The sequence below is a fragment of the Dasypus novemcinctus genome, chromosome 15 (genome assembly GCF_030445035.2).
Source record: "Dasypus novemcinctus isolate mDasNov1 chromosome 15, mDasNov1.1.hap2, whole genome shotgun sequence".
Taxonomy (NCBI): domain Eukaryota; kingdom Metazoa; phylum Chordata; class Mammalia; order Cingulata; family Dasypodidae; genus Dasypus; species Dasypus novemcinctus.
Window position 1 is genome coordinate 32102878 of NC_080687.1, and position 16930 is coordinate 32119807.

General features: G+C 34.9%; 1 protein-coding gene across 4 annotated transcripts in view; it reads right to left on the reverse strand.

Moving 5' to 3' along the window:
* Positions 1–16930, reverse strand: part of TPP2 (tripeptidyl peptidase 2) — a 100678-nt gene that overhangs the window by 56144 nt on the left and 27604 nt on the right. For all 4 annotated transcript variants that reach the window (XR_011645810.1, XM_004458397.2, XM_004458396.2 and 1 more), the window contains exons 6-11: positions 13047–13228; positions 9952–10106; positions 9160–9236; positions 7051–7178; positions 1909–2008; positions 102–250 (exon numbers count right to left, since the gene is read on the reverse strand). Coding sequence is in view for 3 of the 4 variants with exons in the window: in XM_004458397.2 (XP_004458454.1) it covers positions 102–250; positions 1909–2008; positions 7051–7178; positions 9160–9236; positions 9952–10106; positions 13047–13228 (791 nt within the window). In the remaining variant the exon portion in view is untranslated. The remainder of the gene's footprint in view (positions 1–101; positions 251–1908; positions 2009–7050; positions 7179–9159; positions 9237–9951; positions 10107–13046; positions 13229–16930) is intronic.

The window sequence follows — 16930 nt, forward strand, 5'->3', positions numbered from 1 at the left end:
TTGAAATATGTATGAAATAGTCAAAAACTTACCATCACTTTACTGGAAATTTAAAAATAGCAATAAGTTAAACCATGTATCATAATCACCAAAGTCCTTACCTGAAAGTATAAGGGCAATGCCTCCACATGCATTAGGAGAAGACATTGAGGTCCCATTCATAAGCTGAGTTCCTCTTAATGTCCAGTTAGGAACGGAAGCAATGGCTCCTCCTGGTGCACTGATACTCACTCCAAGGGCCCCATCAGCACTAAATGTAAAGCCATTACAATTTGTTTATGATGGAAACCTGGTTAACTATACATTCATGAAAGGGACACTGGTTAAATAAACTATAGTACAATGGACTATCTGTAGTCATTACAAATCATAACAAAAATATTACTACAGGAAAATCATTGGGGAAAAATTTGCATGTTTGTGTGTGTCTATCTGGGCTTAGACAAGATAGGAAAAAGATGTTGGGTTTATTTATAGAAAGAAACATCTCATACAATTCTCTTATATTCCTTTAGGGACCTTGCTCTAACTCCTTGAACACACTATTATTTTGTTTGTAATATGCAAAAGGTTTCCTTTTTGTTTAAGGTGAAATATAGCAAGTCCAAAAGAATTATAATGTGAGGCACATTAGTAATTTTAAATTTTCTAGGAGCCACATTTTAAAAAAGGTAATAATTGGTGAAATTAATTTTAATTTATATTTTATTTAACCCAATGTATCCAAAATATTACCACTTAAACATGTAAATCAATGGAGGAAAATTAATTTATAATCTTTTTTGGTACCAAGTCTTCAGAAATCTTGTGTACATTTTAAACTTAGAGCACATCTTGATTCAGTCCAACAGGATGTCTAGATGAGGTCTTTGGCTAAGGAAGTTCTAATATGAGTTAAAGTCCTTGGAGTTCATTATCATATCATCAAACACAAGCCTCTGCCCTAAGTAAAGCAATAAAATAATGGAATACTACTTCCTTCTCCTTGGAATAATGGCCACACATTTTCCACAGTGGCTGGTTGAACTCTTTCTCTATCATTCTTCCCCCAAATGAATGAACTAAACTTGTTCTGGCTAGAGAAAGTAGAGCAACTTGGTGTTACATTTTTACACAGAGAGCTGAAGGAGAGGGAAATAATAACTTCCTCTTGAAATAAGTTGGGTTGGTGATATACCTTTTAGTGAATATCTTAAAACACATATATTTATCTATTATCTGTAAACATATTCATACCATATTAATGAGTGACAAAAGTAGGTTGTAAAAGTGCCTGAGCTGGGACAGGAGCCTTATAAGAGAGAGGAAAGCGGAACCCTTACAGACATTGCCCGCCATCTTGCTCCAAAATGGGACAACTGACTAAGGTGAGGAAGTACCTCTTACGGTACCGAGTTGGACTCTTTAGGGCCTTGTAACTATAAGCATTTACCCCTAATAAATATCCTTCATAAAGCCAGATGATTTCTGGTTCTTTGCATCAGCATCCCTTTGACTGATTAATATAGTAGGTTATAACTTCAAAACCATGAGCATAGATATACAGGCTCTATAACTGCAACGCTTTAAGCTTCAAGGAGCAAATGGTTTTAACAAAGTTCAATTTTCAAAATTATTTAAAACAAAGACTCTACTGCTTTCTATACGTTCTTATACTTTTATTTAGATTTTCATAAATGAAAGATTATGGATATAGGCATAACAATTAACACTCATATTGGTTATGTCATATATTTGGCATTGAAATAAATATTTGTTTACCTATAATGAGATTGTAAATCAAGTTGAAAATGTTCAGAAAGTAGAAACCAATGGAAAGAAGCAGGAAATTTTCTAAAACTCTGCCCCTCAACAATATAAAATTTAACTAAATAAATGTAATACTTCCATTTACTATTTTCAACCTACCTAGGGCCTCTAGAAGACCAAGTATATTGATTTGCAGGTAATTTCTCTCTCAGAGAATACTCAGCAACCATCATATCAGGAGAAACGTAAGCACCAACACCTGTGGAATGGATTTCATTATTAACAAAAGGAAACAAAATATGGATCCTCTAAATCCACTGTTCACTTAGCTGTGTGACCTTGGGTAAAACACAACCCTATACTATAGTTATCTCTGTATAAAATGCAAGGATAAGAAAATTTAATAACCAAAAATATTTTACTACATAGCAGACATTATACTAGGTACTTTACTTTTGGCTATAAAAATATCTGTCTGCCAGAATTATTATGTGGATTAAATATAATAAAGTACCTAAAAAATATGTAAATAAAAGAAAAAGAAGAAAGCAGATCATTTTTTAAACTATAAAGTAGAACCTTAACTTTGGAAAAGTAAAGGAATTAATCAATTGACTGTCCTTATTTTTAAAATAATCATTGAATCCAAAAATCTATCCATCAAATCCATATTGGTAACAAATAGTAGACAGCATACCTCCCCTCAAAACAATGGCTATAATTTAATGATCACATAACAAACTAAGAAAAAAACATGCTAGTCTCCTGGATAAACATGAAAATAAACTAGTGAAAATGATTAAAATCATACAGCACAGATATAAAACCCAGCCCTTCAGAAATCTGGAAGCAGGGCCCAGACGCTGAAAATTAACTAACTATATATAATCCAGGTCAACCAGTTCCTAATCATAATGCTTGTTTACACATATTCAAAGTAGAAGACAAGATGAAATATTTGTGCATTAAGTGGACTTAGGTTAAGAATAATGCCACATAAAACTGAAATCATTTTATAAAATTTAGTTAAAAATTTGCAGTTAATCTGGGGATAAGAATATCATAAAATAGCAAGTACTATAGCAAAGCAGTATATTCTTAACCTTAGACACCCTTCAGGTCTATTTTCTGCTTCATTTTAACTTGTAGATCTAAAATATCTACAAAACTGGCAAACATAATGATATATTATTGATAGGCACTGTTGTTTGAACACATGAGCTGCCCAAATTATTTAAGCATAACATTTTAAATTACATAAAGTTAGACCTTGTTTAATTAAAAATCAGAAATGATGAAACCATGTCCTATAAATTTAAAATTAGTTATTTTAAGACAAAAAATTAAATAAAAAAGGACCAGTTTTTAAACTTTGATACCCAATTAACATGATATGTTATTCACATATACACCAGAAAAACTGTATAAGACCAAAATTTTTTTTATGGCCATGCTTCCAGTCACAAATAATAAGAGGTATACACCTTACCCAAGCTCAAAAATACACTTAAACAATTTTAAGCATCATTTACTACATACTTGTCCTTCCAATTCATCCTCCTCATTCATGCCTCTTATTTAAAAGGGGTGGGGGACTGCTGGGTATATACCCAGAAGAACTGAAAGCAAGGAAATGAACTGATATATGCGTACCAATGTTCATAGTGGCATTATTCACTATTGTCAAAAGCTGGAATCAACCCAAATGCCCTTCAACAGATGAATGGATAAAAAAAATTGTGGTATATACATACAATGGAATATTACCCAGCCATAAAAAGGAACACAGTATTAACACACAGGACAATATGGATGAATCTTGAGGACCTTATGTTGAGTGAAACAAGCCAGGCACTGAAGGACAAATATTACATGACCGGATAGGAATTAGGAAAATTGAGCAGATTCACAGAGCTAGAGTTTGGAAGATAGCTTTACGGGAAATAGGGAGAAGGCTGTGAGCCAATGCCCATATAGGCAAAATCTATGGTAAGGTGGAAGGGTGTAGTTATACAGTGGAGGGGCATGACAGTGGTGCAGTCATACTATGGGGTTAGGCGGTGCAGTTATGTCAGGGGAGTATGGTGTGGAGGGGGATTGGACTGTCCATGGAAGGGGGGAAGGTTAGGGGAGGGAACAAGGACACTGGAGAATGGCGGGTACATGGTTGAAACTATACTCTTGGGAATGCTCTTTTGGCAAGAGCAAGGTAGGGTTACTAGTTTAGGGTGTTGGATGTGGTGGGCATTTGGACAGGATGCACATGGGGCAGGCTTCTAGGGCATAGTGTTCATCTTGACATAGTATGTTATTTTAGTGGGTGGAAACCCACATAATGAGCGGGAAGGTGTTGGACTCCCACCCTGGAGAGGCATGCTATGTTCTCAAATAGAGGGGAGTGAATCTCTTGAGAGTATGGGTGGTGCCCAATAGGGGAGGACAGACCAGTGTGTCAAGCCCTCAGTGTTGTGGCAACTTTGAACCTGATCCTGCAAAGAATGAAGCCTGGTGGTTGCTGTGGGTCCCCAGGGGAGGGGTAAGGAAGAATAGAATGGATGGCACAGGTGGCATTTTGAGGGCGATGGAAGTGTTCTACATGATCTTGCAATAATGGATAAAGGCCATGTTAAGTTTCATTAAACTTTATAAAAGTATATGATCCGAAATGTAAATCACTGACCAAGGTTTGTAGCTTTGCGTCAATATTTGTATATCAGTTGTACTAAATGTACCATCCACATATAAAATGTTGTTGTATGGGACGAGGGAAAAAGGGGAGGCTGCTGGTTATATGGGAGTCCCCTATATTCTGTATATGACTTTGCTGTGACCTAAAAATTCTTTGAAGACAAAGTTAAAATATAAGACATTGGGGGAATAAATGGAAGAAAATGTTACTGTACATACAGGACAAAAGATCTTAACAATGATGAAAGGCAAAATGTAAAAAAACTTAAAAAGTATTTTTTCATTATTTTATTATTCCAAATTTTAAAAATTTTAACATTTTTTAAAATTTTATTTCTTATTTTTATAACTATCATTATTATCTCATTTTCTTATTAATTGTATTTGGCTATTTTATTGGCTTCATTTTTGAAGAAGTTTTGTATCACAGAAGGGTTACAACTGGGGCAGGGGAGAACCATTTGTGTGGGGTGTCAGGGATGGGGGATACATGGGAGAAGGTTCACCTGGGCACACATATAAATGTGATCAGTTGTTCATGGGGCATTGTCACAATGGGTGGAGATTCACACAATAACCAAAAGAATACTGAATTCCCATCCTGGGTATCTCTGCCACATTCTCTAATAAAACAGCAAGAATCTCCCCAAGTACAGAGGCAGTGGCTAGTGAAGGAGGATGGTCCAATGATGGACCCTTGATATTGATGACTGTGCTTATGAATCTTTACTCTTGAAATTGAAACTCAGCCTAGTATTATAGGGTACCTAAGTGTTACCTCCATTGTTGCTCAAATGTGACCTCTCTCTAAGCCAAATTTGCCCCAAGGTGGGTCATGATTCCCAGGGACATGCCTTCCTGGCACTGAGGGATTACTGCCAGGCACCAACTACCAATGCAACTGGAAAAAGACCTTGATCAAAAGGGGGAAAAGGTAAAGACAAATGAGTTTATATGGCTAAGAGACTTCAAAGTGAGTAGGGAGGTCATTCAAGAGGTTACACTTAAGTATGTTTCAGCAGGATCTCAGTGACTGCCAAATTAGACACTTCCACAAATAGTGGGGCTCTTGATGGCTCTGGAGACACCCAGGCACTATGGTCAGGGCAGACAGCTCATGAATTTGGTGCCTTGCCAGTGGGCCCTACTTTGAGGTTTGTGCTTCCCTGTGTGACAGAATTGGACTCGGTTGTGGTTTCCCAACACATGGCTCTTCTGTCCCTTCTATTTGAACCTATAGTTGGTGCTGGAGTTGGTAGGTGTATGTCCAAGAGACTTGAATATTTGGGCTGTCCATGTGCCAGCTGGGCCCTGAGCCTCAATGGAATTGCAACACTTACTCTCCAGTTCATTGGATGCACCCAGGACAACTAACAAGGAGGTTATGATGGACAACCATCATACCAAGGAACTGAGAGAGTCTACAAATGCAAGCAGGAGAGTTCCATCCATTGGCCGTATGGGACTAAAGGCCCCTCTTTATTTTAGGTGGAATGGGCATCACTATCCCAGAATCCTCAGGATAGGGGAATGAAACTGTGGGTTATAGTGGACTTACTGGTATTTTACTATAAACTTATTGTGATTCTAACAAATGGAACAACTTGTATCATTGATGTGAAGGTAGTGGTCACTGGAGGTTCTGCGGGCAGAGAGAGGAAAACAGGTATAAAACGAGGGCATTCTGGGGACTTGGGAACTGTCCTGAATGACATGACACTGCAATGACAGATACTGGCCATTATATATCTTGCCATAACCTATAAAATTGTGTGGGAGAGAGTGTAAACTACAATGTAAACTACAATCCATGCTTAGTGGCAATGCTACAAAACGTGTTCATCAATTGCAATGAATGTCCCAAACTAATGAAGGATGTTGTTAATGTGGGTAAATGTGGGAGGTATGGGGAGTGGGGCATATGGGAATCCCTTGTATTTTTTATGTGATATTTATGTAATCTAAATATCTTCTAAAAAATAAAATAAAAAATTCTTAAAGTAATAACCACCCCTTCTTTTCTCTAAGAAATGCCAAAAAAAAAGGGAGGGGTATATATTTTTTTTGCACAAGAAAGAACTAGCTATATTATAAAGTAAATTTTTTATTATTTTAATATTATGACTCCTAACTAATTTTGAGTTCTCATAACTCTTGTTAATGGTTATTTCGTTCCTTCTACAGGTTTAATAAAGCTCCCTTACTCTAGATCTCACTCATGTCCCATGATATTACCCAAGAGAAACTAAAGGAGAAAACTATACTATAAATAAGTAGTTTTACACTATAGAAAGTAAAATACGTACCTTTATTTATATTGTTCACTTAATCTAGAAAGCTCTTCCCCTGCTTTTTTCTATCTGTTGACATCTTCATTCCTATAACTCTTCCATAAAGCCTTACTTAAATTCCCAAGCCAGAATTAATTGCACCTTTGTGAGACCATAACACTTCATCTGTACTTCTAGTAAACTGCCTACTTTAAATAAGCTGGTTCTCCTATTAGATTTTAAGTTCTCTAAGGGCATACAAGGCCCACAATGTTTGTGCATAAAAATTCAATTAACATTTAACTGTACAGCTTTGTTTTTAAAGACATGTTAGGGAACTAACCTATCACACTTGATGTAGTTCCACCTGGACAACCTACTGTGGAAAGGCATGGACCATTATTTCCAGCACTTGAGACATAAATTATATTATGCTTCCATACTGCTTCATTAATTACTTCACAAATTCTCCTGAAAAAGGAAACAGAAATCTTTTGACCATATACAAATGAACTTCAAGAAACATATTATTGTAATGTAAAAATGCACTCAATATGATTTATATAAAATAATAAACTAAAATATGGGTTCCAGGTAGAACTAATAAAGAAAGACACGTATAAGGGGGTATGCATTAAAATCATCTAGGGGAGCATTCTCTTATTAATTGCTTAGCCTATTCCCAAAGTGTTTATAATACAAAAAAATTGTGAAGGGGAAATAGGCACTAGGAAGAACTAAGAAGTAAGATTTTAAAATACAAATTTAGTCAAGGCCTGTGGCAAACGAGAAACATTTACTGACATTAATTAAAGGAGATGAAGTTATACTAAGAAGAAGAAATAGATAACAGAAAAAAGACATAGAACCAAAGGACACTCTAAAGTCTTAAGTGTGAATACCTGAGCAAGGAAAGACTAAAAGGGTGATACTCTAAAAGGATGAGTGTCAAAGAAAGGGAAAAATACACTTAAGACAATGAAGCAAAAGGAGATGGTGCAAGATTATGTTCAAGAATGAACTGATTTGAGGATGACAGGGTGCATGTTGTAAGGTCAGTACTGTTTTATCTCACAAGAAACCTAGCACCAGTTTTCTAAGAAACTATGTTACTTGATAACAGCAAGTTATAGTATCTGGCCTAGTTAAATTTCCACTGTGATAGGACTTTAAATATAAAGAACTTTTTATTTTAAAAAATATAGCACCCAGATGATAGTTGTATTTAAGTGGTTTGGTGGTACAAGTGGGGGAGGCAGATAATCAATAAGTAAGTAAATACAATAACTATGATAATTGCAAATAGTAGTTAATACAAGGAAAAAAGGTAATTAAGGTAACATGAAGTCAGGGACATGGCTCTGGATTTGGAAGTAGGAAGACACGGATGATATGGCAAGAGAGGAATGGAATGAAGGGGATATAAACCAGATTGAACTGGACTAAGAGATGGAAATGGAAGACTGGAGAGTGAATATGTACACCTACCTAAGTTTTGCTGAAAAAGTAAGTGAAGGGAGTATGAAATGAAAGATTTTTTTTTTTTAAGATAGTAGATATAAGAATGTGTTTGTGTACTGAGATAATAAATAGTACAGGAAAGGAGAGAGTGATGATACTGAAACAAAGTTTTTAAGAGAGTGAGAAGAAAAAGACTCCAAAGCAAAATGTCAAGTGAATTTCGATCATGGACACTTCTTTCACTATAAAAAAAGGGAAGCAAAGAAGGTAGGGTCAGATTAAGTACTAAGAATATCAGTGAGGTCCCTTCTGAGTGCTTTCATTTGTTCTGGGGAGAAAGTGGTGAGTTTATCAGTATGGGAAGAAAGCAAATGATGCTGAAGGTCTGAAAGGAGAAAAGAAAGCATAAAATGGTCATACGGAAGTGAAAGGATAAACACAGCATGACTGAAAGACAACGTTATGAAAAACTGAAATTTGTGGTTATAAATTTAAAGGGCAATATCAGTATATAAGGTCTTCAGAAACATTCAGCTTATCAGGTACAGGATCACTGAAGAGAACATTAGAATTCAAGAAAGTCTGTGATTCTGTCAGGTAAATACAACAGAAAAGTTCAGGTATTTGTGGAGTTAATTAAAATGATAGACCTTGGTATCTAAATTGGTGAGGAAGGCCGTGAGGATTTAGTTGGGCTGTGGATGGAAGTATCAGAATTGTTGGAGTGGGGCTAATAGAAGTGCTGCAGAGGAAAGAAGGTCTGGGATAGAAATAGAAATGCTTGAAATGGAGGTTTCAGGCATGGTCCAATTATTAGCATTAAGGATGTCAAAAAAAAAAAAAAAGACAATGAATGGGGGCCTGAGGTCTAGGAGACATAAAGTTATCATCTATCACAGCTTCACAACTATTATTTTTCAGTCCTGAAAAACACAGAATACCCTTCGTTACTTAAGGTTCTATGGCTAACCATTTATCAATGAATACTCACCCGGAATTTGGCCAGTGAGTTGCTTCACCATAGCTATAGTTGACAAGATCACACTTGTGATTTATAGCTTCTATCATCTATTAAAGAGATTAGAATTTTTAAAAAATCCTAAGCAGCAATTTAAGGAGTAGATTAGCCAGTAAAAGAAAGGTAGTTAAGCCCATAGTTTCTTAACCAATCATATACTAATTTAAATCCAAATTCATAAGTTACTTCTAGGCATATGGTAATAAACTTAAAAAGCAAGCAAACCAACAAAAACATGGTAGGGGTGACACACAATATAGTAAGTGGTCAATAAAAATAAAACTACCATGTCCAGAATGCATTGGGGGAAAAGGAGGAAAGAGGTAAAAGGGAGAGGAGTAGTCTTTATGAGATTCTGAAATCACTAATGAGGTCAAAGTAAAAATGTAATGGATATCATAAAATAGAATGCAGAGTATTAGTTGAGGTTTTAAATTCCCCTCAGTTTCAGGAGTAGCTGGCTAAGAGGTCTTTTTTAATTTTTATTTTTTTTAATTTAAAGTATCTCAAATTTGCTTGCTAGGGGATTAAGCAATTTATAAAATAAAATTTTCATAAAGGTTAAATGAAAAATATTTATCCTAATAATTTCAAATAAAATAATTATACAATGAATTAAGTATTTTTGTGCCTTTTTGGTACAAAACACTATACAACAAATATATTTCAAGCTATTCTTCATAAACTGGGAGTACTTTATAAACTTAAAAATTATCCAAAACCATCAATCATAAATCTTCTAACTGATAACTCACAAATACTCACAGCTCTTATGAGGCCTGTGCCAGTTTCCATTGTGCTTAGTCTTGTATCACCAATCTTGATTGAAAGAATCTGAGCACCAGGAGCAACACCATTCCGTTCGGGTTCTTCAGGAAAATGCCCAGCAGCTATACTAGCTACATGTGTTCCATGAGCTCCTAAATGCAAAACGGGAAAAACTGACAAAATATTCTCACAGAAGATTTAGTTATTTAATTCAATTTGCATATTAATCACAATCAATAATCAAGTTAAATATATACTTTATCTTCGCATATAATGACATATTATTTTAAATCTCTTATCAGTAAGTCACAAAAATTAAAACTCCTTGAATACACTATTCTGCTACCCCTGGATTATATAAACTTTAACTTCTTATACTGCATACCATTTGGACATTTAAAAATACCAACCATGTGCCTGTGGGCCTATCACTGCAATATGTACTACTGGCAACACCAAATTAAAATTTGGCAACACCAAATTAAAATTCAAGGAGTTCATAATATATTTGGGGGAAAACACATATATAATATAAACTTACTAGTTGCATAATTTTAAAAAAACTATACCTGCTACAGAGAACAAGATCTACAGGAATCAACTTGAAAGAGCAATAAGGCTATAGTTATCAGCAGAGGCACTGTGATCTATGATAAAGGTGGCATGTAATGCCAAGTAGTGAAACAAGGTTCGTCTTTTCAGTAAATGGTGCTGAGTCAGTAGACTATATCTACCATAAGGAGAGAAAAATTATCTTTACACCTAACAAAAATAAAATTTCCCATAGATTGCTGATATAAATGTGAAAGGAAAAACTATAAATCTTCTAAAAAAGATAAGAGAATAACTTCACAACCCTGGGATAGGCAAAGATTTCATAAGCAGGATGCAAAAAAGCACTACACCACACAGAGAAATACAATGAGAAATCAGACCACAGTACAACTAGGGATTTCTGTTCACTGTATTAAGAAAAAGGAGAATCCAAAAGAACTATGGGTAAAACACTTGAAAACGCATTTATAAAAAATGGATATCCCAATGGTAAATAGATTTATGCAAATGTGTTCAACTTCAGTCATTTGGCAAATGCACATAAATACCATACCTCTATCTTCCAGAATGGCTGAAATTTAAAAGGCGGTAATAGTATATGCTGACAAGAATGTGCATTAATACCCTGTTGAATTCATGGTATATTTATTGACTACTTACACTAGTAAATATCACACACTACAAGATGAACCTCACAAAAATAAAGGTGAACAAAAGAAGTCACACACAAAAGGATATATACTGAATGACTCCATTTATATAAATGGAAAATTACTGTATTAGGTTGAACCAAGTGAAATTGCCACTATTTAACTATTTCTCACTTAGATAAATACCAATATCATATGGTCCAAACTAATGTGAAAGTAGAAATCAGGATAACATTGGGAGAGAATAAAGGCTAGTGAATAGAAGTGACATGACTAATGTTTTCTTTCTTTACCTGGGTGACGTTACACAGGAGTGTTTATTTAATGATAACGTATACAACTGTGATTTGTATACAACTTTCTGTATGTATATTACACATCAGTAAAGTAAAAAACAACAAAAACTGGGCCATTTTAGTGAAAAACTTTCTTAAAATACATGGGTAAAAGAATTATTTCACTACTGTCAGAAAAACAACAGTACAGCAATGATAAATGACCTGATATTCAGTTTCAATATTTAAGTGACAACAGATGTAAGAATATTTACACTTAATCTTGGAATATATTAGGTTGAAGCATATAAAATTGTTGCTCTTGAACCATTTTTGATCTAAAAAAAATGGCAATTTCATATGCCTCAACCTAACAGCTTTTTAACTATATGCATCTATATTAAAATGTTGTTCTATGTATTAGAATAGAGAGTAGGTGAAGCTCCAGAAGTGAGAGCACATGACTTTTCTAATTGGCATTTCTGTAATGCTGAGAATTCTTAGCTCTAGCTAGCTACTGTCATGCTTGAACACGTTGGCGATTCTTCCTTTTATATTTCCTTCCCCGCCCCCAAAAAAACAGGAAAGTGGAATTTTAATGTAATTTATCCCCCCCCCCCAATAAAAGCCTTATCACCACCAGTTAGGAATGGCAAAAATTGAGGAGTGGGTGTAGCTCAGTGGCTGAGCACCTATTTCTCATGTATGAGGTCGCAGGTTCAATCCCCGGTACCTCCTAAAAAAAAAAACACCACTAAAATTAAGAGACTAAGTGTGGCTAAGTATGTGGAGCAACTAGAAGTCTCTTATACATTGCTGAGGATAATGTAAAACAGTACAACCACTTTGGATAACAGTCTGGCAATTTTTGAGGGTGATGTGTATGTTCATTATCTGTGATGGTAAATTCATAGGTATATACATAAATCAAACCTTATCAAATTGTATATATATGTACAATTTATTGTACTTCAACTATTTCTCAATAAAGTTGGAGCAGGTGCACAACAGAGTTAAAGCTCTTCTATCTACTTCTCTTTATTCCCTCCAGAATTAACTATTATCCTGAAGATGGTATATATATTCTTCCCATCTATGTTTTTTATATTTTTTACTACACAAACATACACTGTATAGTATTATTTGGTATTTAAATATTATATAAAAATATTAATACAAAATGCAAAAATGTTTCATAATGATTTTTTTAAAAGTCTATTCTTTATTAAGGGACATATAGATAGTTCCCATCTTGTAAAATTACTAAGACAATTACAATAACAATGCAGTGAGTATCCTTTTATTTGACTCTTTGTGCTTATGGGTCAACTTAAGGATGACTATTTGGAAGTAAAATTATTGTTTATAAGAGAAATATGCAGATGTATTTTCAGATGGTGGACTATTCTTGAATTCTTGAAATGAATCCTATGTGGTTATAACTTAAAAAAAACAATACCTGGATAGTGAATCAAATCACATTTATGATTACACAGTCCTGTAGTTGGGACCTCTAGATTAAATTCTCTGTAAGAATGCTTTTGGCTGTAGGAATCAATCACATTACCACCTCGTGGATTTTTCCTTAATTAGCAAATTTGAAACAGAATACCTCCACTGGTCACAATGGAGAGCAGGTTTCCATCATCATATATATTAACGGAGTAATTCAACATCTCAGTTGTGCCAAAAGAACCATATTCTTGGGCCTCTTTATAGTTTCTTAATACAGTGGCATTATTCAATTCCCGGCCTTCATTCAATTCCCCACCTTCATTCGAATCAATGCAGGCTCTGTTAATTGAAAATAATAGTAAACATCAAAGTTATCAATTGTCTTACCTTTCTAAAAATCATGTCATGTAATTTCTCAGGTATCATCATCTTACTACTCTTATCTACTTCTACCACAAGAAAAACAATTAACTGCCTTGTTTAGATCCCTGTGTTTCAGAATTATCAGGAAATAATAGGTAAGATAACTTGTAAGAACCAGTACTTAACTGAAGCCATGGACAAATGGCTTTAGGAAAACTGTTCATCACAAAACCTTAAGTAGAAAACCGTATGGTCACTTAAGAAATTAGAACAAAACTTGGGCTAGAGCTTTACAACAATATAGGGTGATTTTGACACATAGCCTGTGCCTTAATTCCTACTTTTTCTTTTAGTATTGTTTTCCTGAATATAGCAGTATGTAGGCCACATGAAAGTAAGTAAAGCAGGTCAAGTCTTGGTTCCATAGCTATGACAACCTTAAGCAAACATTTATTTATAATTAAAGAGGTTGAAGGTTTACAGAAAAATCATACAGAAAATAAAATTCTTATATACCCACATACATACAATTTTCCTACTATAACATTTTGTATTAGTGTGATATCTGTTATAATTGCTGAAACAATATTATAATTACACTATTAACTATAGTCCATAGTTTACATTAGGGTTCATTGTGTTGTATGGGCCTATGTTTTTAAAAAAGTGGTAACATATATACAACCTAAAATTTCCCCTTTAACCACACTTAAATATATATTTCATGGTGTTAACTATATTCACAATGGTGTGCTACCATCACAATCCATTACCAAAACTTTTTTTCTTTACAAAAAGCTTCTTCTACAGTTTTATGATTATCCTATCTCGCCTCTTTCCCTATTTTATTAACTTTTTAATTGTTCAATATATATTCCAAACATTTTAAAAAGTGGTCTGTTTAATACTAAACAAATCTAACAATATAAAAAAATCATAAAAGGAATGTACATTATTTAAAGAGGTCAGTATTATGTTTTTAGCTGTTATACCTTTGCATACATTTTTCTAAGTAAGAAGAATTGTTTTAATAGTCTAAGACAATCAACACTGTTACTATGAATTACTGCAAGCCCACTAGTATAGTACAGAGAGGGCATTTATGATAAATACTAAGGCATATATTTCATTAGTAAACTACAACAATTTGCAAAGAAGGATGCCTGAAATAGTGAGTTTGTTTTTATGTATAACCAATGTGTGCCTAAAATGATTTACAGCATTTCAAAAAAAGCCACAGCATAGCAAGGTACAGAATACTTAACATTGGTGGGAAAAACGAGGCAAAGAGAAAAGTAGGCATATCAAAAATATTGTGGTCAATATTTAAAATATATACCACCATATCTTTCACATTTGCTGGAGAATGTGGTGCATTTGACTCGAAATACATGTTATTTAGACACCATCCATCCTGGAAATCTAGGAAGTCCTCCCTTTTCTTTTACCCAACTCATCTAATCATATAGTTCTAGATCTTTACTATGTTTACTCTGTTTGAATGAGTGTGATGACCTGCTACATGGTGGGCCACTTTGTCTCTACACTGTAGCTACTGTGGTTTCAAGTCTGCTCATCTCTGATTCCTGCTTAAAACCTTCAATATCTTCCAGAGCTCTTAGAATTAAGCTGAAAATCCATAACAAAGGTCGTCATAAACAAACCTGTTTACCTTCTCCACTTCCTTCTCTAAGCGCATATATACTCATTGACGACACTAAACTTCTTACAGTTCATCCAACATTCTTGAACTTTTCCCTCTACCTTGAACCCCTTTTCTTTTGGTTAACTAACTTGTGCTGGCCCTTTAAATCTCAAGGTATCGTTTCTAGGAAATCTTTTTTTTTTTTAAGAGTTACTCTTATTTTTTTTAAGATTTATTTTTTATTTATTTCTCTCCTCTTCGCCAGCCCCCCCCCCAATTGTCTGCTCTCTGTGTCCATTTGTTGTGTGTTCTTCTCTGACCGCTTCTATCCTTATCAGCGGCACCAGGAATCTGTTTCTTTTTGTTGCATCATCTTGTGTCAGCTCTCAGTGTGTGCAGTCCCATTCTTGGGCAGGCTGCATTTCTTTTGCGCTGGGAGGCTCTCCTTACAGGGCGCACTCCTTGCGCGTGGGGCTCCCCTACGTGGGGGACACCCCTGCGTGGCATGGCGCTCCTTGCGCGCATCAGCACTGTGCATGGGCCAGCTCCACACGGGTCAAGGAGGCCCAGGGCTTGAACCACGGACCTCCCATGTGGTAGACAGACGCCCCATCCATTGGGCCAAGTCTGCTTCCCCTAGGGAATCTTTCTTGATGTCTCCTAGACTGGTTTAGATTTTCTCAATACGTGCTTCCATAGAATCAACTACACTACTCAAAAAAGAATTAATGAAGTAACATCTCTAGCTTTCTCACAGTAAATACAGTAAGACATTTCACAGGTCAGTTTCTTATCATCACCATAAAGATGGAGTGACTCAACAATAGAGTCATCATAACAAAACCTAAATTATTACTGACTTCAGCAGAGCTCTACAAAAGGGCAAAAAAAAAATGTGGTGTGAGGTTATAGCTTTTTGGAGGTCTGGATTGGCTTAATTTAAGGAAGAGTTGTTAGACTACAGAGAAAGGGAATATTAAGATGAGATTCCTAGATGGGATTGGAGAGCATGTGTGAGAGTGGGGAGGGAAAAAACCATAAAGTCCTTGAATTTCTTACACATTTCTTTGTCCAATTTTCTAAGGAAAGAATTCACTGCTTTTCAATAGAATCTCAAAGGAAACAGGGCATAACAAGGTTAAAAACCATTGAGAAGAAACCAACTAATAGCATTTCTTTTATGTAATCCTCTGTAAACATTGTTTCTCTCAACCACTTTTTGACACGGAGTTTGACACTATACATACTGAAGAGTATAGTTGTAAAAGTATAGTAAAAGATAGAGATATGGGTTTAACAATTTGTGATATTGTGGCAGGGGTAGACCTGATATTCTTTGTAAAAACAAACCATGCTCTTAACAAAGAAAAGGTCACTTTACGTTGCTTCAAAAATGGGCCAAGAGAACACTTGCAGACAGTACCTAGATTTGTCTTAGGTAATTTGGGGTCTTCAAGACTCAAAAAATTAAAGATCTAACTCTCAAGATGAGGGATCAAAGTCCTACAGTATATTCAGTATTGTGCAAAAAAAGTTAAATTATATCTGGAAACAAAATGTTGTTGTCTTTTTCACTGATTTGAATAACATTTTTTAAAATGTTACTCTGGTGATTTCAGATTTTTTTTCACTTAATGGTCAATAAAATTTCATTCCAAATACAAAAAGTTCTAAAAGATGTTAAACATAGTTGTTGATAAACTGTTAGAATGTATTACTTGCTTCGTGAAATGCTTTAAAGACCAAGGAAATTTCTGGAAACATACATTGGCACCCTGGACACCCTGATTCAAAATTCTTTTCCCTTAGGACAAAGTAGTCTGCAGTATTTTCAGCACCTGTAGGAAACAGTTTAAATGGGAGATGGAAATGATACTACCTATTGTCCCACAATCCACTCCCTGCTAATATTTTAATATTTTTTCCAGTTGTTTTGTAGTATATTTTCTCACACGTATTTAATTTTGTTGCTGGCATTTTCCACTTTTAATCTTAACTCTGTTGCCACGCTAGAACCCACCTGAGGCCATGTA